Here is a 15,507-nt window from a genome sequence, read left to right as displayed (position 1 = left end):
CTATCTCTGTAAATTACAGACAAAGATGATAGACCAGGAGTATGTTTTTAATTTCCCATCTACTGGTCTGGGTTTCTCTTGAATAAGATTAGGGGAGAACCCTGCTTCACACAGATGGGAAAGTACGCTACAGAGAGGGGGAATTCTCTGAGACACTTGCCTGTCCTATTTATGTCACAAGCAAAGTTTATATCCACACAAATTCTGATGCTATTCGTTTTGTAGATAAGCAAAAGTTCCATCAGACTGGGATCCAAGGATGCCTTGTATGTTAGGCAGAGATCACTTGTCAAGAGTCTGTAGGAAACAGATACAGCTTTGAGATAATTTGCACAGGACATGTTTACGCCCCGTATTCTTAATATGAAGAACCTCTGTGGACATTCTAGTTGTTGCATGTGCCTTTTCAGGTACATACTGAAGGAGACACTGTACTTAATGATGGGTCTGACGGCTGAATACAGTTGCGTAAAATCTTACCATAACAGTAGACGTTCCTCTCTTCACTGTTGCAGTAGTCTTCACAGTAGGGATCTCCTGCAAGAAAATCCCAACTCCAGCCAGTATACCAAAACCTTTAGATGTTGTAGGTGCTGTACGTCACATTTATGCGCTCCACACAAGATATAGGGCATAAAGGTGACGTACAGACATAGTGAACTGGAACTGAATTGCCCCAGTAGAAAAACAAAATCTCCACAGGACACAAGAGGTTATGCACATCCAGAAGGAGAAAATGTAGATGGAAAAGGACAATCCTCGGCCAGGTAGGGCACCAAAACAAAAAACAAAAGAAAAAAAGAGGATGGAGGGAGGGAGTGAATACTGCAACAGTGAAGAGAAGGACATCTACTATTATGGTAAGATTTTATACAACTGCACTGCGTCTTTCTAGATCGCTGTTGCAGTATTATTCACAGTTGGGAGAGTACAAAAGCTGAACAGGATTGAAAGGTAGAAAGCTGTAATGAGCCCTCGAACGGATGCAAACTGTATCTCGCAAAACTTGTTCTGGCCCTAGAAACCATATCCAATTTATAATGCTTAGTAAAGGTATGCACCGAACACAAAGTAGCAGCTTCAGGGATGGAACTGGTGTCCAACCCCTTGAAGAAAGCACCAGAAGAGGAAACAGCCCTAGTGGAGTAAGGTCTAACAGAAGTAGACAGACACTAGCCATGAAAGGAACAAAAGGAAATGGTCTTAGAAATCCAGGAGGAGATGGTTTGCTTAGAAACAAGCAAATCCAATGTTCTAGGATGGAAGAAAACAAGAAGCTGGTCAGACTTATGAATGGTCTTAGTTTTATCCAAATAAACCCTGAGCTGTCTACAAACCTAAGTCACGCAGAACCCTCTCACTAGCAGGCTGAGGAGAAGGAAAAAAGGAAGGGAGTTGTACTGCCTGATAAAAAGACAACTCATTAACATCCTTACGCATAAAATAAGGATTACTGCAAAGGGACACCCTGTCCCTGTGAAAAAACAAAAAAGAAGGGATGGCCATAAAGGCCTGAAGCTCAGAAACCCTCCAAGCAGAACAAGCAATAAGACAGCAGAACAAGCAATAAGACAGCCTTCCAGGTACAATGTTGCAGAAAAGCAAAACCTACAGCCTTCAAAAGGTGCCTGGGTTCAATTTTTCCAAAACAAAATTAAGGTCACAAGGAGGAGGAATAGGCTTCCTTGGGACCCTGACATGCAAGGACACCTTTACGAAACTGTTTGACCTCAAAGCAAGAAGCCAAAAAAGGATTCAAAAACAGACTGGCAAAAATATCAGATTTTACAGAAGAATAGGCCAAGCCTGAGGGACCTCCACTGAAAATGGATCCTGGTTATGAGTATTGCACCAGACAGAAAATCTCTTCCATTTGGGGACAACACTTTCTGGCTGCAGGTTTTCTAGTCTCCTGTAAAATCCTAAGCATGTCCTCGGAAAAGAGGTGCCTACAAGGGATCAAAACCCAATCACCCACAGTGTCAGTTGTAGAATGGACAAGTGAGGATAGATGATTGACCCCTCGTCCTGTGTGAGAAGGTCCAACCAATGAGGTAACTTGTGATGATTGCCCCTGGCCACATGCATTAAGAGGGGGATAACTAATGCTGTCTTGGCCAAAAGGGAGTCACTAAATAGATTTCTGGAGTCTCCATCAGAATCTTCTGCAGGACTCTTGGAAACAGAGGAAGGGTGGGACGGCACAGACATGCATCCCCTTCCAAGAAAAAGAACGGGTGTCCAGTCTCCCACGCCAGATGGCATTGCACTCTAACAGAAAAGAGAGAGCTGCCTGTTCAGAGGGAAGGCAAAAAGATCTATTTGAATACCCCACCGATGGACTATGTCCAGAAACACATCTCTGTGAAGCATCCATTTGTGACCCTGTGTTTTGGACCTGCTCAATGTGTCTGCCACTAAATTGTGCTCTGAGTGAATACACACTGCCTAAAGAGTTAAAGGATACAAGATCCAGATCCCAGACCAGAAGGGCCAGCCTGCAGTGAAGGTAACACTGTGCCCCCTGCTTGTTGACATACTACATCACTATGAGACTGTCCGTGTAAAGCTTCAGAGGGCCTGGACACAGCATGGGAAGAAAAGGCTGAAGGGGCAGAATAAGAGCACTCATCTTTTTGATGTTGACATGGTCTGTCTGAACTCTGATGGGGGGCAAAGGCCATAGATTTTCAGATGACTAAAGGAAGCCCCCCCCCCCCCAACCCCATCTCTGAAGCATCGGTGAACAGTTCTTCAGAAGGAACTGGAGGCTGAGAAGGCAGGCCTGGGTTAAGGGAAAATAGCTGAATCCACCACATGAACTCCTTGCTTTAGACAAAGGAGGAGAGGAACACTGAAATCCAGGAGGAAGCCAAACTGATTTGAGGTACCATTGAAGTTTTTGCATGTGCAGTCTGGCAAGAGGAAGCAATGGAACAGAATATGCCATGAATCCCAAGGCTTGAAGAGACCTTCTGGCTGGAACTGAAAGAAGAGGAAAAAGAGGCTTAAAGCGGTCAAGGGCACAACTTTTGGAGGTGGAAGAGAAGCCAATATTGGCACAGACTATGTTCTGCAACCCAGATCCAAATGATCCTGTGAAACATTTGAAAATTGATAGTGAACCCCAGACTTTGGAGGAGAGATATGGTGAATGGGAGAAGGCACTTCCATCAGGTCATCTAGATCAGGAAAAATCTGGCATGTAAAAGGCAGTCACAGGAGTTACGCATTTTGTGAATACCCGTGGGGGCAGCAAAGAGGCCAAAGGGCAAAGCAAAAAACTGAAAATGAGAGAAAAACAGAAATGTAAAACTGTCCTGAAAAGAAGATGACTAGTAATATGAAGGTAAGCATCCTTTAGATCCAAGAACAGAAAAAAAACCTGGGGTATTAAAAAAGGAAACCGGGTTTGAACAGTAAGCATTTGAAGAGAGGGTACCTTGAGAAAGGTGTTTAGCAAGGGAGATCCAGAATAGGTCTCAAAGTGCCTTTTTTCACGGGAACAGGAACATCTTGGAGTAAAAATTCTTTCCTACATGAGAAGGAGGGACAGGTTGAATAGCTCCTTTGTCTAATAGGGACCCAAGAACCTCCAAGAAATGGGGAAGTTGTTCCAGAAAAGGTCGGGGAATCCCTGAAAAAGGAGGGGTCAGACGTTGGGCATCCGTAGCAGGAGATCCTTACTGTGAAGAATACTGCAACACTGATATAGGACATCAAAGGACTTCCTTGGACCTAGATGCCATGCTCTTGCTTATAAGTTAAGCAACATAGAAGGATTTCCTTACCACCTTAAACGCATGTTAATCGAAAGCCAGGTTCCTATTTACACAAGTACCCAAATCCCTGACTATTGGTTCTACCTCTTAGCGGTGTGCTATCGATGAGGTAATTTCCTATGGTGACTGACTTACTGCTATACATTTCTTGGCATTGAGTTGTAAGCAGAGGCTCTGACACCAGTCACTTGTCTGTGTTAATCCTTCCTGTATGATGTTAGTGTCGAGAGAAATTCTAAGACTGCATCTGGTTTGCAATGATAGGCAAACTTAGTCAGCCAGAGGCCCATTACATTAGCCTTCATTTCCGAGAAGTAGATGCCAAAAAAGGACTGGACCCAGCACAAAGCCCTGACAGAATCCATTAGTGACCAGCCTCTTTGCGGGGTGAGAGAATCCATTAGTGACCGGCCTCTTTGTGGGGAAGTCTCTCCCCTATCTTAACTTCCTGGGCTCTATCGGAGAGCCAGCTGGCTATCCAGTGCATAACTCGTGGCTTTATGCCTATATATGAGTTTGTTTGCAATGTCCAAGTGGGGTACTGTATCAAATACCTTAGCTAGGTAGCATGCACCTTTCACCCTCATCTATTGCCTTGGTGACCTCCTCAAAGAAATCCATTAGGTTTAGTAAGCATGATCTGCCCTTCATGAAACCAAACTGGGTTGGATCCAGTGTTTGGAGTTTCTTCTACATCCTGTTCCCCTGTAATAGTTTGGGTTGTGGTGGTGGTGCTTGATGGCATTTCCTGGGGGGTGGCTGGGGAAGACAGGGGGTTAAAACTGGAACTGAATTTCTTGGCCAGCAGATTTGCTGCATCTTCCGGCTCTGTGTAGGTGATTGCATTTACAATCAGTTCTGCACAGTGCTGTGTGCTGCCTTTGAGGATATGGACATAGCTAAAGAAAATTTTGTGGTTGGCCTTAGCCTTGGAAGCTATACTTACCTCAAAATTGGCTTTAATAGACAAAATTTTTCCTCTTAATTGCTTGTTTAGATTGATAACAGTGTTTTTATCATGCTGGGCATCACTTCCTAATCTTGGCTAGGACTTTTTTTTTCTTTTGTTGTATAACCTCTTTATGCTTTGATTGAACCAGTGAAGTTTGTTTTTTTGAATTAGTTCTGGAATTTCTTCTGAAAGGCACAGCTGTCTCTCTGCATTTTCCCCAGGATTATACTGGATTGCTGTGCACAATTCTGTAGAGGCAGCTCAATTGTGTTCAGTTTTTTTTTTTTGTGGGGCTTGAAATTTTGATAGGTTATCACGTAGTAGCAGGAAGTTGCCAGGGTCACAGAACTGATTTTTATTATGGAGGCGACAGCTTTGTGGTCTGACCTTACCACACTGAACGTTACACTTGGGGAAGGGGGGGTACAGCGTTCTTCTATGTTTATGAGTACCAGGAGGAGCACCATTTGCACCCTTAATGGGCATATGGACTATCTGACCCAAGGTGCTCGTGTTTACAAAGTCCAAGAATTTCCAGGCCTGTTTGAGGTTGTGTAAGTATTCCAGTTTATAGTGGATTAGTTGAAGTTGTCCATGAATATGGTATTGGGTTGAATGGTGAGCACCTCCAGTAAGTCCAAGTAGGAGTTATGGGTTATAGGGTTACAGAGGGTGAGCAATAAGCTTATAAGGATATATGGGACTTTGCCTATGGAAAAATGGACATGGAGAAGCTCAAGCATGAGGAAAAATTAACTTTCATTAAGCCCACCTGTCAACAATATACTGTCCATGTTAAGAATTTTTCACATAACTGAAAAGACATTTATCATGACTATCTGTGACCACTTGCAGACAAGTGTTCTTTTGGTCATCTGTCTGAGCAAGTCAGGAGACATTCAACTTTAATGGCTACCTGAATCCTTACTTTCCCAAAGTATACTCGTCTTGTTAACACTAAATATCCAGGTGTACAAAATATACAGCCATCAAAAGTGCCCATGTTCTGCTAAGTTTGGCTTAGACTTTAATGGTTACCGCCTTCAAAAGAACACAAAAGCAACTTTAATGATGAAAGGAGCAATTACTTAGTGGAACAGCCAGATAAAAGAACAGCTCCACTACTTTTACTGGAAAACTATTTAAATCTATTCAATACCGCCAGTAGATATTACAGAATTATGCTGAATTGTCTAACGTAATTTCACAAGTTCTAATTAACAGCTTTTGGTGAAAACCAGTGTCAGGGAACCTAAAAACAACTTTTTGCAGGAGGGACAAACACACCCTGCACCTCACACAGGGGGTGGAATTCCCCACAGTCCCCTAACTTCTATGTGCTACTTTCATTGTTGCACAATAGTGGGGAAAGGTCAAAGCCAGTTTCTCTGAATATAGATGGTCAGTAAAACTGTTTTGGAGCACTGGGAATTGCTGAAACAACCCTCATACAGGCATCAAGTTCACAGACATCACTGCTTTTGGAGGAGTAAGTTTCTTAAATGCTTTTGATGACTTCATGTTAAAATTACAAGAAAAATATTACAAAGGAAAATAAATTAAACTGTTAGGAAATATGAGGTACTACACATACATTTATACTGGAGCAACAGGTAATAGTTCATCATTCTACTGCAGATACATAAAAGGACCTTCCTAGGTGATGTACCTAATGTTCAAAGAGTTGCCCTACTAAACCAAGTTTGAAAATATGTTCATAACACTAAACATCAAAGGACAAACTAAACCTGCTGATGCAAAGATGCACGAAAAAATTCTGAAGTAGCTACTCTGTGCTAACATGCTTCACCATTTGCTCTTCTCATGCACAGAGATTAAATACATTTCCTAACCCCTTCATTTGCCCACTTGAATAGAGCAAAAGACTCTGAAAGCCAAATATGCCTCTTTCCCACACCAATCTGTTAAACCAATCCTTCAAGGTGGTGTCATGTATTATCCATCTTCCCAATTGTCACAGCCCCCAGCAACTGAATCAACTATTCAGAGACAGTGGTCCAACATATCCTCCTCCTCTTGATGTTGTCTATATTAAACAGTACTTAGCAAGTGACCTAATATGTTCTAAAACACTGCAATCAGCAAAGGTATAAGCCCGGGATCACAGGCTGGCTGCCAAATTATTATTAAATGTGCACACATCTTGTGTTGACTCATTCAGAATTCAGCTGGCAGGTGGCAGAATTAAGGGGTTGACGCTGCCCTCCAATTCACTTCTGTTAATGGTGTGTGTGTTGGGGGGCAGCAGGTACACCAGACCAGCAAAAAAGGGTTTCAAGTGTGTATAAGAATTGGACATGAAAAGCAGTGGTGCACCAGACCACAAAAAGGGTAATTAATACATACAAAGGAATCCAGGATGTCACATTACAGCATGAAATCTATTTATAAGGAATGGGAAACTATGGCTATATAAATCTGACCACAATACAGCAAGGGCTGGTTGGAAAGGCATACTTCTATATGCAAATTAAGTAAATCAGGAAGTAATGAGCTTGCATTGTGAGACTTGCTTTGCCACATGTACAGAGAAACCCCCTCTGATGTATTGCACTAGCCTGTCTCTTCCCAGTACCCTTCTTTACTCTGTCATATACATTACTGGCATTTCTAATGCCATGTTTACAGTATTCCCTTTAGGCTTACAACTATTACATTGTACTCTTTAATGTCTTTTATGCAGTTTTTCTTTTCCACTTGAACAGCAGTCATTAGTTACTTCACCTGTCTGCCTCATCAAGGTAAAGAATCTTTTACAATTGTTTTTTCCTTCTAAAAAGTCAAATTTCTTTGCTTCCTATATGCATAGTACAGACAGCGTTTGCTTAATGTCCACGCAGCCTTGATTTTTCTTAATTTTAGTGCTGTTCTGTCATTTTAAGATAGATTAAGATGTATATTCATTGTTTGCTACTTAAGAGAATCTGCCTATGGTGCCAAATGAAATAATGTGACTTCTGCAATTTCAGTTATAACTACTATTACCGATCTTTCCTTCCATATTTAATGTGATCCTGTCTTAATATTATATTTCTTCATATTTTATGCAATCCTGTCTTACAACATAACTAAGTGGTCGTTTTACCCATGGGCAGCTGCTGAAAATGAACTGTACTCCACTGGATACCCATCACCACAATGTAAAAAGATTTGTGCCTGACATGTTTGCGTACATCTACATATGGGAAGCAATATATTACTGAATGGGGAAAGGTATGTCTTAGAAAAAAATGAGCATCCCATATGAAACAATATGGATGGTTTCAATCTTTGACCACTTCAACATCTTTCTGTCCTCCATATTTATAAACAGAAAGCTCCATGGTGCATTCCACCTTTGTACAGCTTCAAGGTTGGCCAGGGTACCCAAAGGCACAGCACATCTAGCAATCTCAGAATGCACCATACCATTGCACTATTAAATGTAATATGTACAGTTTTCCCAAACAACTTCTAGCTATACCTCGACTTACAAAATAAAGTAAGCAAGTAAAAAGACTGTTAAAATATGCTACAAAGCAACATATACAAACCTTAAATGGGCTGATCAGCCTCTTTTTTATGTCAAGTCGATAAGCTTTTGATTGTGCTGGATTACTCATATCTACTGCACGTAAGCGAAGGATTTCATAAACTCTCCTAGAGTGTTGCTACAAAACAACAAAAAATTAGTGTTAATGAAATTACATCCAGTAATAAAAATGGTAAAATATAAAAGTAATGGCTTTCTCTGATATCTTTAATCTTCAAAAACAGAATGCCAGATCACAAAAACCTCTTAGGATTAAGTGATCTTAAGTTTAAAACACATCAGATAAGGTAGCATATTGCAGATAAACTCAATTACATACATGACAAATTGCCTTGTATTACAGTTCGTATGCTTAATTTGGACACCATCTTGGGATCACCATTCTTGCATACAGAAAACTCTATTGGCACTCTTTCACTCTGCAAAGAAAGTCTAGCTAAATGAATGACTTCAGATAACCATTGTTCAGAGAGTTTTCCTACTCTGAAATGAAAGTCTCGGGTTATATGACAAACTACACATTTATTATTTACTTTTTTAACCTTGCAGCAAGTTATCTGGTGAAATGCCAACAGTTAAGACTGAAGCATACCTGCACGTTTTTGTAGCAATTCATATGCAATCCTTAAAGGAATAACATACACATGCTAACCAAGAAGGTTATGCTCATGGCAGCTGAGGAACACAACTCATCAATGCTGAACTATTTTTTTTCCAAGTCAGTGCATACTTGCAAGATACTATATTTAGGTAGGGGGATAAAGGGGTGAAGTCCTCAATATCGAGGAGATAAGTGGGACACTACTATGAAATCTGAGGCTTGGTTTTGACAAGTTGTACATCAATGTCCTGTTATGAATTTGTTTTCACAGTATCAGATTATCTGCAATAAAGACATGAAGTGGTTAAGTGTTGGGATTTCCTCGTTTGACAGCCTTCGTTTGACATACTCCCACATTTAGGACTACATGTATATGCACACGTGCGCGCGCACACACGCAGACACACACACGCGCACCAAAATGAACATTTCAGATAATTTCAATGAAGCTGTTTCAATGTAAAGGAAAATAAAAACAGACAACTACACTATAGAAAATTACATTTCTACACTTGCATATGAATAAACTGAGATCCCACTAAAAGAAACCCCTCCCCCTCTTTAACCTAGTACATTCAGGAAACATTCTGAATAAGCACAATCGCACCCTCCCCCCATCTGTCATCTGGACCACATCTCCCATCCTCCCAAATTTAATCTTCCCCCAATCTCCTGGTTTTCATGGTTTCCCCTTTTCTTCTTTTTCTACCTCTGCAATGACACCACTTGAGGCAACGTTCCCTTACCTTGTCCCACCCACCATAAATTTTTCACTACCTTGCTACTTCATGCTTCACTCATACCGTTCCTCTTCAAGGGCTATTCTGTGAATTAGCTCAGTTGTATACTGAAGTATTGAAGGTTCTACAGCTGTAATGGGTAGGATACTCTTAGGTTTGTATCAAGCAGACAATCATTTTCAACTAGATAATAACCGCTGCTGCTCAACTTCCTGGCCTCATGCAGGATGTGCAGCACTTCTTCACAGAAGGCTGAAGCCATCCCATGCTGCCAGACAGAGGCTTTCCGTGTTTGGGTGCACACGTGACTCCATTTATTTAATTAGGAAGATGCAAAACTTCAGTTACATAAGTGGCCTTCATTTGCTCATCAAAACTAGTTCAGAAAATCATAGTTGCCTTGGTCAGAGAAGGGCTATTAGAATAAGCCTTGCTTTTTCTTCAATTACCTTCTGGGATCATCAATGACAAGAGGGGAAATAGTTTGATAAGTAAAAGGTTCAGTGTGTCCAGGAGAAGGCTACGCTCTGCCAAGACTACCTTGTGAGGAAATATGACAAGAGAACTTCCCCAACTGGTGATTCTTCTATGAACCTATGAAGCAAAAAGTTCTCTCTCGCTGGGGTTTCCCCATCTCTGCATAAGGCTTTTGGAAAATTTGCATTTCTAATTTCCATTTGTGGAGGCAGGAGGAAGATCGGAGTCTGTTCATCAGGGAATTTTAATCTACTGGAAATGAATGCAAGAGAATTCTAGTCTGATCTCCCCTGTGCATCCCGTATCAGCTATAGGGCATCATAACCATCCTGACAGTGGAAAAGAGTGAGTGCCCCCTACTTTTTATATACTATACAAAAAAAGCACTTTCTATTACTGCTCACACTGTGCTCAGTTAGAACATGGTTTTGAATGCTAGAATGGTTAGACTTAGCATCCTTTCCTTTATATCAACATGCGTTTAACTCACAGTAGCATTTCACTTACCTTAAACTTTCAAACAGACAGTATGATACCCCAAGCTAGGTTTGAGGTACTCAGTGTCAAAGTCTGAATACTCAGACTCCAAATGGCATTATAAGCCTGGCTATCACCTGATGAGACCACAGCTGAATTTCTTCCTTTTTGAAGAGATCACTAGTATTAGTTTCTCCAAGTAATGCTGCTGCTGCTGCTCCTCCTCCTAAAGGTTTCTGAAGTACAACTGTGTCTTCATCATATGGACTCCTGCTTCTGATGCCATCAAAACCAAGGCTGATATGTAGCCTATTTTTTCCAGAATGGTCACCCTATCATATGCAGCCTCCTTTCCCCGAGTAACGGATGGTCTGCCTAGTTTTGTATTCAACATGGATGGCTTGTAGGAAGGTTTTCAAAGTTGCCAAGATTAGGTTGGATTTTCGTTAAGGAGTAACTAATGTTGATCAAGGAGGGAGCCATGTACTACATAGCCTTAGGCATCTCTGAGGGTGGAAGCATGAATCAATCAATCACCTAGATAGAGATAGATGGAAAAATCCACCCCCCTTATTCAAGAAGTAGGGGGAAACACTGGGACAAACCATTTAAAACTAATGGTAATGAGAATGTAGGTGTGGATATTTAATAAAAAATATTAGAAAGGATAAAAAGGATATGACAGAGCAGTTATATTTTGTAACTACATACAATTATGATACGGATTATATAGTGGATATTATACAGAGAAATTGGAGACTATTAAAATTAGACAATGTATGGGGTAAATTATGCAAATCCCCAAAAAATGTTTTCAGAAAAGGAAAGTCATTTAAGCAACTATTGGAAATAGGATGTCAATTTAGCAATAATTGCAGTGGAACAAGTAGATTAAAAGGGAATTTTAAGTGTGGAAGATGTAGTACATGTAAACATATTTTAATCACTGGCAACAAAGTTACTGTGGCAGATGTGACCATTAATATTCATGGATACTGTCACAGTAAAAATGTAGTTTACTTAGGAAAATGTGTACATTGTTCTGCCTTTTACATAGGAAAAAACATGTAGAAGCATAAGGGAAAGAATAATTGAGCATGTTTTAGATATCAAGCATATGAGGAATACAAATGCATTGGTTAGATATATAGGGCAATACCCGGGACATGAGTTTAAGTTTTGTATAATACAACAAATTAAGGAGGACAGTCAGGGTAGTATCCTTGATGTACACTTGGATGTGTGTGAAATGAAGTGGCAACTGAGGTTAGATGCCACTGTTTTCCCTGGTATTAATGAAAACATAAGTACAGCCCCTATTTTGAAATTAAAGCATATATTAGGTTGATTAATATGGTCATATTTGAATGCATTTACGCATTTCACATTTTATGTTTTTTTTATGAGTAATTGTTAAAAAATTCTATAATATATAGAATTTAGTAATTTGTCATAACTCACGTTTATGTATATGATCTAGTGTAGCAATTATAATAATTTATATGAGTTTACACAATATTTATACAAATGCATTTAATATATATATTTTTAAAAATGTTTAAATTGTTTGGTAATTTAATAAATGATTAATTGAATGTGTAAATTGGGATGGGGGGAGTGTATATAACCAATGTGAATTTGATGTGATGCTGTTCTGAAGAAGTCTGTACATTAAAGACGAAACCTAGGTAAACTATCGTCAGTCAAGTGTTTAACATTTTCCATCACTTGTGGTTCCTGTTATTGAGCTGGTCTTGTTTCTTTGTACAAAGCATTTGAAAACCAAGAAAGCAAGTGAAAGACCAAATGGCAAAGAGATGAACTGAAAGTGTTCTTGCTCTGTTGAGAAACAAGAGGAACTGCCTTCAATCCTTATGGATTAGAATGTGCAGATAAAGCATCTATGAAATACAGGGTTACTACACAAAAAAAAAACAAAAAAAAGAAGGTGGGGGAGGCTGCAGTGTTTGCATTCTGAATAAGGCAACTTTCAAGAATTTGTTTACTCTGGATAAGTCCATGACAGGTATTTCGACGGTCAGCTATCTTTGGGACGATGAACAATCTAGAATAAACTTTTAATGGTTCTGCATAGCAAAAGTTATCAAAATGGGTTGTGGCGGTAAAGTCCTGACTTTTATTTTGTAACCTGCTGTTATACCCTCCTTTAGTCATCTGTTTGAATTTGGCTGTAACAAGATTTTTCAGAAATATGAAATTCTTCACCCCAGGAAGTGGACAGAGGGAGGTTGAAAACAAGGAGCAGCTAGTGCAGGAGAAGGGAATGAAAGGTTATATAGTCAGTACAGACTGTTACATTATGGAGCAGGGGACACTTGCATCTCCAACTAACTGTCGCAGCTTTCCAAGACGGCTTCATTTCAACACCCCTTTTCTGATATCTATGATGAAGCAGTGTCTCGGAAAAGTGACACAAAACAATGCAAACATTAAAAACCCTAAAGAACTTGAATACAGTGCTGAAGTAAAATACATTCCACAAATGGGGTAGACTGTTTTTTCCCTGCCCCCTGGGGGGGGGGGGGGGGAGGTCTAACCAGACCAAGATCTGTAAATATATTAACTTCAAGGCTTCATAAACTTGAGGAATACATATGTTTAAAAACAATCCCCCATACTTTGAGTTGGCTGATCTTGGAGACAGTAGCAAAGAATGCCCAAAAAGCAGCAGCTGATGCTCTAAACTGGTTACACTGTAAAGAATACAAAACTTTTAGCCAGCTGTGTGGTAATGGTTTACCTTTAAAATGTCATCTGTTATCTGTGCGATGCAACAAGTGCGAAAGGCACTTTTCAAAGTTTCATTTTAGCGAAAAAAAATGTTGAATTCACAACAGTGAATGCACAGTAGCATTTGCTGTTGTGAATTCGGCCTTCTGAGTGGAGATTGCACTATAGTGGGGATCGAGAAATGTACCCTTTTCCCTCACTGCAGTGCGATCTCGGAGTTTGTATATATAAGTAGCAGGGGGTGTGGGGTGCAGGGGGACTTAACCCCCTGCAAACGTTTGTAGGAGAAATCCAGGAAGTGCAGGTGGTTTCGGTGAAAATCGACATTCTTGATGTTGACATCAAACTCATCCAATAACAGCCCAAACTAATAAAATACTGGAAGACGTTAAGATGCCACTGAACAAACACTTATTAAAATTTGGAGCTTTCGTCAGGCATTCGCCACTAGACTTCAGAATAAATTAATAAAACTTGTATACCCTGGACAATTAAATACTAATCCATTCTTATCACGATTAAATGAAGTCAACACATTGGATCAAACCATCCATCTAAATTTTTAAACCTTTGTACACATAAATTGCTCGTTTCTAAACCATTCAGTTATGTATGAAAAACTTTTAGTTATGTACTCACCATAACTTCAGATGTTTGGGATCCATCTCGCCTACATTCTGAAAGATGGGTTCGGAGCCGATACCTCGGCTCTGACTCGGCACGCTTATGCTATAGAGCGAGGCCTCTTATTGGCTGAGCTTTCTTTATCCCAGGATGCACCACCACTAATCCCCCAGATCTTGTTTGTCCGCATTCATGCACACATGCACAGCTTGTTTATATAACATTGTTAGATGTTTCAAGTTGAAACAACAGGATTCGGACCTTCTGATATTCTCTGATCTCCAAGGAAGGGGGAAGGAGGGTGGGTTATTAGGAATGTAGGCGAGATGGATCCCAAACATCTGAAGTTATGGTGAGTACATAACAAAGATGTTATGTGATCGATCTCGCCTACATTCTGAAAGATGGGACAGCGTCCCTAGCACCTAAATCCCGGGTGGCTCATTGGAAAACACTCCTGAGCACTGTGGAACCAAATGAAGCTCGTCCTCTAGATACCACATCTAATTTGTAGTGAGAAATGAAAGTATGCGGGGAAGACCATGTAGCCGCAGCACAAATGTCACCAATAGCAAGCTTAGAATGAAATGCTACCGAAGTAGCCATAGCCCTTGTAGAATGAGCCTTGACAGAGGTGGAAAGCTCCTCGTTAGAAAAAATATAAGCTTGAGTAATACAGTCCCTGATCCATTTGGCAATAGTGACCTTTGTGACTGCGTTGCCCAATCTGTTTTCTGCAAAGGACACAAACAACTGATCTGTATTCCTTGACTGTTTGGTCCTATCCAAATAAAAACGTAACTGCCTATGGACATCTAGTGTGTGGAAAATAAATTCCGCTTCATTGGAGTATTTTGGGAAAAACACTGGGAGCTCTAATGACTGTTGTAAGCATAAAGTAGAGCAGACTTTAGGAACAAAGAAGGATTTGGTCTGAGGGAAACTCTGTCTGGATGAAAAACCAAGTACGGAGGTTTTACTGACAAAGCTTGAAGTTCTGAAACCCTTCTGGCTGAAGTAATTGCCACTAGGAAAGCTGTCTTCCATGATAGAAACTTTAAATCACAGGTAGCTGCCGGTTCAAAGGGGAAGAAGTCAAGGCACGTAATACTATATCCAGATCCCATGGAGGTGCAGGATGAGAAACTGGAGGTCTTAATAGAGCAGCACCTTTCAAGAAGGTCTTACACAACCTGTTGCTCATTAAAGGTGGGTCTATGGATTCATGAAAGTTAGAAATTGCTGCCAATTGTACTTTGATGGTAGAAACAGAAGAACCTTGGTTGAAAAGAGGTTAGGAACTTGAGTACTTCTGCTACGGGAGTTGAAATGGGGTCCAGGCCCCGGAGTGGAGCCCATATAGCAAATCTTTTCCATTTGCTAGAATAAAGTTTCTTAAGTAGTGGACTTGTGGGCTGAAGACAATATGCACTACCTCTGGGTCCAGTGCATGTCTCCTGACTATGGTTGGAAGAGGAGGAGCCAGGCCGTCAATCTTAATGTGTGTAGGGACTGGTGTAGTAGTCCCGACTGATGAGTCAGTAGGTCTG

General features: G+C 40.5%; 1 protein-coding gene across 1 annotated transcript in view; it reads right to left on the bottom strand.

Moving 5' to 3' along the window:
* The window catches only part of HAT1 (histone acetyltransferase 1), a 1,164,331-nt gene that overhangs the window by 145,715 nt on the left and 1,003,109 nt on the right, over nt 1–15,507 (bottom strand). Inside the window, exon 10 of the mRNA XM_044075533.1 lies at nt 8,289–8,405. Within this exon, the coding sequence (XP_043931468.1) occupies nt 8,289–8,405 (117 nt within the window). The remainder of the gene's footprint in view (nt 1–8,288; nt 8,406–15,507) is intronic.

The sequence above is a fragment of the Protopterus annectens genome, chromosome 6.part1 (assembly GCF_019279795.1).
Source record: "Protopterus annectens isolate FY-2018-M chromosome 6.part1, PAN1.0, whole genome shotgun sequence".
NCBI lineage: Eukaryota > Metazoa > Chordata > Ceratodontiformes > Protopteridae > Protopterus > Protopterus annectens.
Note: the sequence above shows the minus strand (reverse complement) of the source record. Positions and strands in the feature narration are given on the sequence as shown.